This window comes from Elephantulus edwardii, unplaced genomic scaffold (assembly GCF_000299155.1).
Source record: "Elephantulus edwardii isolate Elephantulus edwardi_28Jun2011 unplaced genomic scaffold, EleEdw1.0 scaffold00031, whole genome shotgun sequence".
NCBI classification, from domain to species: Eukaryota; Metazoa; Chordata; class Mammalia; order Macroscelidea; family Macroscelididae; genus Elephantulus; species Elephantulus edwardii.
Window position 1 is genome coordinate 6,315,190 of NW_006399781.1, and position 9,915 is coordinate 6,325,104.

Consider the following 9,915-nt stretch of genomic DNA (forward strand, 5'->3'; position numbering starts at 1 on the left):
TTCACAAGTTAATGAACAGAGATGGAGCATTTTCAGCATGAAAGCAGTTCAGGGATCTTATAACAACAAAACATTACAAGAGAACATTCTGCTTTAATGTGAAATTGACTAATTTTAGTAAAAAAAAAAATCCACACAAACAATTCTAAGAGATTAAATAATTTACAAAAATAAAAGCCAGATTGGTATTTTTCTTACTAAGCTTATGCTTGCTTGAAAATCTTTACTCTTGAAGAAGGTATTTGGCAACCACAATGATTAGTAGCAGTTAAAGCAATTTCAACAAAATAATAAGTCATCAATTATGGACTATTTGTCTGAAAGAGCAGTACCTATATTATAAAGATTGAACTTCATGGCTCATCACAACTATTTGCAAGTTAATTCCTACTATCGTTTTATAAATTAAGGGAATCGCGTTTGTGTTCCATAGTGCGATGACCAAAAGCAAAACAGAAATTAAACCCTCATGCCTCCACTTAAAATATTGTATTGTGATGCACTTGAAAAAAATCCCAAACAAATGAAATCGTTTAACTTGACAGGCATGTAATTATTTAAAAATCATAATGAAATCCAATCATGTAATGCATAATGCAGAAATGGACAGTCTCTGGCATTATGCAGGCCTTTTCTAAAGAAAAGCTCCCTGTAGAATATATAAACACAGGGAAGGGAAGTTCGAACTAGTTCTGTGGAACCTTTTTTTGAATTAGGGGTTCAAAGCAAAAGAAACTCTGATCAGGTAGGCACCAAGTTATTCTAATTTTTTCTCATATTGGTTATTTTTACTTCCCCCCATTAGATACTCTATTCACATCAATAAAACATGTGATTTAAAAAAAGAACCAAAAACAAATCCCCCAAACCAGAACACCCTTTCAGAGCTGGTACACGTCAATATATCACTCGTGTTGGAAGTGCTATCAGCATAGTCTTTGCAACTAGCCCAAAGCATATATTTAAGAAGTTTTTATAAATTGTTTGTGATGTTCACGTTTAATTCTTATGCCAAACTGTTTTCTGGTGAAGACAGCATTGTGCTTTATGCGAGAATGGAAACCTCAAAATAATCACCATAAAGCTTCTAAGACTTATGGGAGAATGAACTAGGATGGTCCACAGACAGAAGATGAAATCCACACTGTTGGAATTATAAATGTTTAGAGCGGCCCAGACTAGAAGACAAGCCCAAACCACCATTAGAAGAATGAAATATGGTATGGTCCAAGATGTATCCTTAAAGTTTTGTCTCAACCCTCAGCCTGAATTGTGAGGATTGATCTTCAGTTCAGTCCAGCCAGCAGAAATTGACTGTGCAATTTTCCGTTGTATTTATTGTACAGACTATGTACATTCTAGAAAGTTCCTTTAGTGCTACACTGTTGTACTTTTTGTCCCAGCAATTTGAGGGCGTGCAAATTCCACAAAGTCATCAATAAGAACAGGCCATGCTCCTAAGGGGGGAAAAGAGGGGAATAGAATTTTTAAAAGGCAAAAAAAGTAGAAATAGAGCTAACATTTGATAAGATTGCTTACTTTAAAAATATTTTCTCATAATATCTATCTCATGAGTAAGAGTTTCAAAACTCAGTTTTAGTTTCTACTCAAAATAGTCACTGCTATATAAGACAATATCTGGGTTTTTCTTTCTAGAATTATAAAAACTTTTTTTTTCAATTAGCCTCTAATTACTGTGCTTTTGGGGAAGCCACAGACAGAAAGAACTTTAATGTCAAAATTGGTAGCCCAGGGAATGGCCATGATTATGTGTCAATGTTGTCAGTGCTGAAAGCATATAGAATCCACAGGTTTTCAAACATTTTGTTACAATCTTACAAAGGAAGCTGACACCAAGTATCAAGTTCTATCCTATATCCTGACAATTAATGACTAAAAGATATGCAAATACATATCTACACACCAAACTCCAAGTTGGGGTAGTTTCCTAGTTTGTTAGAACTCTACTAGAAGGCACCATGTCAGTCACATATAGGAATGAACATCTCTAATTTTTTAGTGAAGGTTCTAAATGAAGTGGCGGTGAAAAGCAAAGAAAGAAAACACCATCCTTGTAAACTGACAGGATTACAACATACTTTTTAGGAGGCCAGGTCACTGGAGATTATTCAGAGACTACCTCTATCTATTCGGTAATTTCAAAAACTCATTCTACTAATACTATTTAAGGAGTATCAGGAACATGTGTGAGAAGACACTGATGTAAACACTGTTACTTTTAGAAAAACAAAATAGTGGATGGTAGCATCACCTTTATCACATACGCAGACACAGCAGAAAAATATTCAATTAGTGACAATTTATTAAATGCCTACACTATACTATATAATATACTAGACAGGTATAGTGCACTCCAAATTATACAAGGTCACTAAAGTCAAGAAGGTTATTTATAATCAAGTCAAACAGGTAACACAAAACATAAATTAAAATGAAAAATCTAAAACATGGCTGAAAATTACTTATGCCTTTCTGACATAAATACAGAGTTGAAACTAAGTAACATTATAGAAGATAATGGTCATTTCTAACACTCAGAACACCAAAAATTAAAAAAACTCCAAAGAGGAAAATTAAACTCAAAGGGAAGCTGAAATAAATAAGAACTTCAGGCATGTGTGGTAAAAGGAGAGGAGAAGACCAAAAACACTGAAAACATTTTCATTACCTTCTTCATCATAATTAGACATGTCATCTGCAATCATTGTACTGAAGTCTAATAGGAGATTCCAAGTATCTTTCGGTATTGATCGTTTATGGTGTTCCTATTAAAAAGCACACAAATACTGCATAAAACTACTGTTATAAAATAGGATGGGGTGAGGGGCTTGGGGGAAGAATAAGAGAAGAGTGGATAGATAATAAACACTGCAGAAGAATAGATGGGGGAAGAACTGTTCAAAAGGAATATATGATTCCACATCGTATGTATGACAACAGTCTGGAATTAGGGGTACAATGCATGGAGGGCTGCAGGCGGGGAATGAGGGGTAAAGAAAATGTACAAAAATTAGTAAAAAAGGTATATATACTTAAAAAAACCAATTTTATTTAAAAAAGTGATAACTATAATTTTTAAAAGCACATATATTCAAATCACTAAAAGCAGTTGGAAAAAGCCAGTTTACATAAAGGTACATCAAAGAATGCAAAATGTAATTGTGTAATTAAACACTACTATTACATTTTCATTTTATGTTCATTACATGTTATCAAATAATTTTTTAGTTTAAAATTTCTTTTTAAGCAAAGCCAAGAGAAAGCATATAGAACTGTAGAAAATAAAAACTTACCAACAAAAATTTATTCCATAAGTCTAAAAATTTAAATCTTCCATTAAGCACTAAATTCCAGTAGGCAATGGCCATTTCTAGATCTGTAATATTGAAAATAAATTATGACTTTCAATGCCACACATATGTCCCTATAAATGATCTTAACAAGAGAGACACAAAAATGTTTATATAAATTTTTATCATTTATGATTTTTTTATAATATAGATAAAAGCTCAAAGTTTGTATCCTGTCTCTGTCACCAATAATCAATCCTCAGCTGGTAAAAAGCCAGCACTTACCTGATGGGGGTGAAGTGAAGCTTAACTTGGTTCATATAAACAAACATGTCTAACTACCTCACACATATTCAAATATTAGTGTATATACTAGGATTTCTCAAACTCTGCATGTTCCCATTTTGAGACAGGAAATTTGTTGTTACTGGTGCAGTCTTGGGCATGGCTGATGTTCAGCAGCATCCTTGATCTCAGCCTAACAGATGTCACAGTGCTCCCCTCACAATGATAACAACCAAAAACGTCTTCAGATATTTGCCAAATGTTGTCCATGGGGAACAAAATCATTCCCCTCTGGGAATCACTGAGGTTCACCTACAGATCACGATGCAAAGAACTGTTACCCACAAACCTCTATCACCTTACCCTCCACCCAAATCACTGGCTAAAGATCTTGATCTCAGAAGGTAACCATTAAGTATATTAATCACAAATTAAAATAATAAACTAATACTTATTCTTTTAAAAATATTATCAGTAAGAATATACATGACTTTTTTTTCACAGAGCTTTGAGAGGAGTAAGGAAAGCAATATTTTCATAAGACAAAGAACAATACCTGCCATATGACAGAGAAAGAACTGTGATCTCTATTAAGGAACTGAAGTAATTAAGAAAGCACCTAACATTTACATTAGTGAGTCTGCATCTCACAAATTACACCTCAAGTAATAAAAGTCCTTTTAGATATGCTCTCAAAAAACACCTTTTATCATTTGGGAGACACCAAAATGTCTGAAGATGGGTCAACGCTGCCCCAATTTCTAAAAAGACTAAAAAGAAATCTTGACACCAGTTATAACAGATGCTTAATAAGAAATCAATTAAAAACTACAATTGCTAGGAACTTGCAAGGGTTCAGTAAATCACACAGAACACAAAGCCCACTTTCTTTTATGTGAGTTTTCATAGTAGTAGAACAGATCGATGTTAAACACCCTACTAAACAAGACACTGCTGTACCCTATCTACAATATAGTGTTCTACCAAATCAAGATAACTTGAAAGAAGAATAAGCAATCACTTGACTAAACAACTATTTCTCAGATGTTAATGAGATAAGATTTGGAGGAAAGTCCTTCCAGGAAATAATCTTGTTCTTGTCAACAATTTCCTCAATGACTAGAACAAAGGTAAGCGAGGTAATACGGGGTAAAGAATTTAACTTTATCCAAAGTCAGGATACCTGGTTATTTCTTCAAAGTCAACTCGTTGCTATCAAATCAGAAATAACTCTTAGCTAATCCTCTCATGAGTTTTCTGAGGCTGTAAATCACATGGGGGTGAGGGGGAGTTGCCCATCTTTCATCATGATCTGGGTTCTCTTTATTCTATTTCCAGGATGTATTATTTCAACCACACTCCTGCTATATAACCATTATTTTGTTTTAAACCAATATTTCTTTTAACTCCTATAGTTTGAAAATGCAAATCTTAGATGAGTATAATCTTGAGTCCGTATGAATATTAATGCCCAAAATAATAGCCTTCAAATGAATCAAGGTTCTGCACTGTTTTATCTGGTAAAAATGGTCACCTCTTCCCAATTTCTTAGAACTTCTTCAATCTCCTCAACACCTTCTACCATACTTTTCTAAGTACCCTTACCCTTACCCACCACTACAAAGAAAAATATATAGGCCATAAAGGAGAAAAGGCTAGCTTTCATTAGATTGCACTCCAACACAAAGAAAACAAAAATTCTCACGACTGGATCAATAAGCAACATCCCAATAAATGGAGAGAACACTGAAGCTGTCAGGGATTTCATTTTACTTGGACCCACAATCAACACCCATGGAAGCACCAGCCAAGAAATCAAATGGCATATTACATCCACCAAATCTGCTGTCAAAGACCTATTTAAAGTGCTAAAGAACAAGGAGGTCAGCTATGGCACATCCACATGATGGAATACTACACAGCACACAGGAACAATGACTTTGTAAAATCACTAGGGAGAGACTGGAGAGCATTATGCTGAGTGACCTAACTCAGTCTCATAAAGACAAACACTGCATAAGACCACTACTGTAGGAGGATCCAAGGCTGGGGGTGGGGGGTGAGGGTGAGGGTAGCAGAAGGCTTAAACATGGGCTGGGGTGGGAAGTGGACTTAATCATAGAGTCACACAATTTTGATGGGTGGAGGGAGTGGTTAGTAAAGGAAAAGGGAAAGATCCAGTGTGAAAAACAATGTATATAAACTTTATATATTTTATATACATTTTTAAAAACCCTCTACAACCAGGAGAGGATAAAAATAGATGAATGGGACCTTCTAAGAATCAAATCCCTACACACATCTAAAAACTTCTCCAACAGGGTAAAAAGGGAAGCACAGGGGACTTCTATCTAGAATTTGTAAAATGCTCAAGCACCACAACAAGATAAAGGTAAATAACCCAATTGAAAAATGGGCACAGGATATGAACAGACACTTCACTAAAGAAGACATTCACATGGCCAACAAGCACATGAAAAAAATGTTCAAAATCCCTAGCTCTAAGAGAGATGGAAATCAAAACAACTATGAGGTATCATCTCACCTCAGAAAGAATAGCAAAATTTAACAGAACAACAAACATCAAATGCTGGCAAGGTTGCAGAGAAGCTGGAACCCTTATTCACTGTTGGTAGGAATGTAAAATGGTGCAACCACTATGGAAGGCTGTATGGCACTTTCTCAAAAAGTTGCAAATAGAAATACCATTTGACCCCACAATCCCACTACTAGGAATATACCCTAAAGAAACCATAACCACCACCCAAGCAGATATATGCACACCCATGTTTATTGTGGCTTTGTTCACAATAGCAAAGAGTTGGAAACAACCCAAGTGCCTATCAACAAACAAATGGACAGAGAATCTCTGGTATAGTCACACAATGGAATACTATGATGCATTGAAAAACAAGGAACTAATGAAATAGTATATAAAATGGGTGACCGTGGAGGACATTATGCTGAAATATCTCAGTCACAAAAGGATAAATACTGCATAGTGCCACTATTGTAAAATGGGACTGACATAAGGGGTTGGGGGGGAGACTGAGAAAGAGGGAATAAATAATGTATACTGCATTGAAAAAAAATGAGGGAGAAAACTGTTTAAAAGGGATCTATGATTAGGTATTATTGTCATGGCAGGAGTCCAGAATGAAGGCTGCACAGTGGAGTGGACTTGGAGGGAGGGATTGTATAATAATTAAAGACTTTTTCTTTCACTTTTCAAGGAGAAGAACGAACTGAGGCGGAGGGGGTGGGCAAGGGGAAAAGTGCAACAATGAATGAATGGAAATCCAAAGTCTCTGTAAACTTTCATTATAATTAATGAAAAAAAATTTTAAAACACCTAAAAAACAAATAAGGATGTTAGTTTAAAGACTAAGGTGTTTTCAATTGCTTCACATGCATGTCTCAAAGCTGGACAATGAACAAAGAAAACTTAAGAACTGGTGCCTCTGTATTGTGGTGTTGGTGAAGAATACTGAACATTCCACCAACTGTCAAAAGAACAAATAAATGTCTTAGAAGAACTGAAGCACAAGCACTCCTTAGAAACGTGGATGAGGAGACCTTCTCTCCTGTACAAGCGTGTGGTATCAGGAAGGGCTGTTCTCTGAGGAAGGGCATCGTGCGCAGAAAAGTGGAGGGTCAGTGAAGACCCTCAACAAGATGAGCTGGCACCATGATGCAACAACAGACAAGGCCAGCAGAGATGGAGAGGGCGGTGTGAGACTGGGCAGGCTTGCTGTTCTGTGAGAACTCTGAGGACATAAAGCCAATGAATTTTGTCTTCCAAATAACTTTTAAATCTATACCCTCTCCATCTCATAGCAGGGCCCATGGGTTGTTTGGGGGTTTGGGGGGTTTTGTGGGGGGCTTTTTGCTGAATCAATGCAACAATAACCAATGTTTAATAAACAATGCTTAATAACCAGTGTTGAATAACCAATCCTGCATTCTCTAGTCCTATCTCCATTCCCTTGAAAGGGTCACAATTCTTGGAAATGAACCTTTCAGGCAAGTCTAATGTCACTCTCATGTTCAAATTTATCAGGATTTATATTCAGTGAATGAAATCAGCTACAGTTCCACAAAGATGTTATGTTCTTGAATCCCCTCAGCAAATAAACACATTAATCCTCCCTTCAGAGAAAGCTGCTTGTACTTTTGGCCTTGGAAACTTGGATTTCTTCTTCAAGGCTTAAGCATTACAGCCTTTAATGGAAACATCACAAACTCAGGCTGACACCATGGTCTTAGAGTATATAGTAAGCAGTTAATGTTTCTGAATTGAGAAATGAGATTTAAAAAGATAACAAAAATCCAAAATACACACACACACACAGAGTCATTTACAAAAAATATTCGAGTCAGAGAACTTAGCTAGATAGAAGTGGTTTAACAGTCATTTAGAGGCTGAGTTGTTTTGGGGGGTTTTTTGGTCCCAGTAGCTGCATTATTCTCTGACCCTCAGCTGATACACAGATCTGAGGGCACAGGATAAAGGGGCTCTGAGGCCCTCCAAGCACCCACACACCCAGAACAAATGGGGCCACCAGCTCAGAACAGCCCCTGCTCCACCCTGTGGGGCTGCAGATACCAGGTGAGGCCCGGCCAGCTGCAGACACCCTGAAGGCGGGTGCCATGAAGAGATGGAGACAGTGCTGCCTGAGTCCAGGCAGGGAAAGCAGTAGAGGCTAAGGGGTGGAATGGAGGAGGCAGGTGGCCCTGTCCCATCTCCAGGCCCCTCAGGGATGTGCCAGCAAAAAGGAACTTCAGAAAGCTCTAAAGACAAGGCAGGGGAGGAGGCCGGGGAGTAGGACAGAAGAAGGGGCAGGGGCTAAGGGCCCAGACCCCCAGAGTTGGACATCCTGGACCTGCATGGGGGGTGGGCTTAGGACAGCAGCTGGCTATCAGTCAACTCTCGCAGTTCGCTACCAATGGCCCCTCTGTGCCCAGAGCCCCGAGGCAGGCAGGTGGTCATTGGTGATGGGCCAAGCTTGGCGGCCACTCCTTAGGACTTCTTGGCTGCAGGTTGCTCAGGTCGATGAGTTTAACCATCTTCAGGCCAGGGTTAGGGACCTTCTCCGCATACTCCTCCACCAGGCCCTGCTCACTGCCCGACAGCTGGTTCAGGAGGTCTCGCTCCACACCCTGCCAGGCTTCATAGACAAAGCATACATTTCTCCTCGTGAGCAGGGGTGAAGATCTTGCTGCTGTTGGGTGGGGAGTGGGGGCTGCTGTTCCTCTTGCCATCGCTGGGACGTCTCATCCAGGCTCTCCACTGACTGGTCCTCCTGGCCCTCACCTTGCCTAGTCTTGCGCCACCGCCGCCTCTTGGGAGGATGAGTTTTAGAATCCTAACTCTAACTCCACCATTTACAAACTATATGTTCTCAGGATTTATTTTAAAGGAAGATAATCATATTATAAACACCCAGAAGGCTTTTGCAAGGGTTAAATAGGTTAATACACATAAAGCATTTAGAATAGTGGCTGGTAAAAAACACTGCAGAAGTACTTATGTGCTCTGGAGGCTGTGCTCCAGCAGTTTGCCGCCACAAATGGCTCCTGAGGAGAGAGATGGGCAGCTTCTTCCCTCGGAAATTTATTGTCTCAGAAGATGGAACCACCTTGACAGCAGTGAGTTTCTCTTTATTACTACTTTTAATATGACCATGTTCTGACACAGAATTAGAGAAGAATACAAATTCGGTGACAAGATGACAAGCAGCAGCACATCAGTTAGAACACAAAATGAGAAAATACAAAACAAGGTTTTCTACAAAGATGGCACTGAAAGCGAAAACTGAAGCTAAGGCAAAGGCTTAAGGCCAAGAAGGCAGTCCTGAAGGGCATCCACAGCAAAAAAAAAAAAAAAAAAAAGAATATTCACACATCACCCACCTTCCGGCAGCCCAAGAAGCTGAGACTTGGAAGGCAGCCCAAATACCCCCACTATGCCATCATCAAGTTTCCCCTGACCACTGAGTCAGCGACGAAGAAGATAGACGATAACAACACACTTGTGTTCATTGTGGATGTCAAGGCCAACAAGCACCAAATTAAACAAATTGTAAAGAAGCTCTATGACACTGTGTAGCCAAGGTCAACACCTTGCTTAGGCCTGATGGAGAGAAGAAGGCCTATGTTCAACTTGCTCCTGACTATCATGCTTTGGATGTTGCCAACAAAACTGGGATCATCTAAACTTAGTCCAGCTGGCAAATTCTACAAATTTCTCTCTCTCTCACACACACGAGAGAGAGAAGAGAAGAGAAGAGAAGAGAAGAGAAGAGAAGAGAAGAGAAGA

At 38.6% G+C, this 9,915-nt stretch overlaps 1 protein-coding gene across 1 annotated transcript in view; it reads right to left on the bottom strand.

The window, feature by feature from the left end:
• Positions 1–479: 479 nt before the first annotated feature.
• The window catches only part of DCUN1D1 (DCN1, defective in cullin neddylation 1, domain containing 1), a 24,100-nt gene continuing 14,664 nt past the window's right edge, over positions 480–9,915 (bottom strand). The window contains exons 4-6 of the mRNA XM_006884051.1: positions 3,315–3,397; positions 2,690–2,786; positions 480–1,457 (exon numbers count right to left, since the gene is read on the bottom strand). Coding sequence (XP_006884113.1) covers positions 1,378–1,457; positions 2,690–2,786; positions 3,315–3,397 — 260 coding nt within the window. The 3' untranslated portion in view covers positions 480–1,377. The remainder of the gene's footprint in view (positions 1,458–2,689; positions 2,787–3,314; positions 3,398–9,915) is intronic.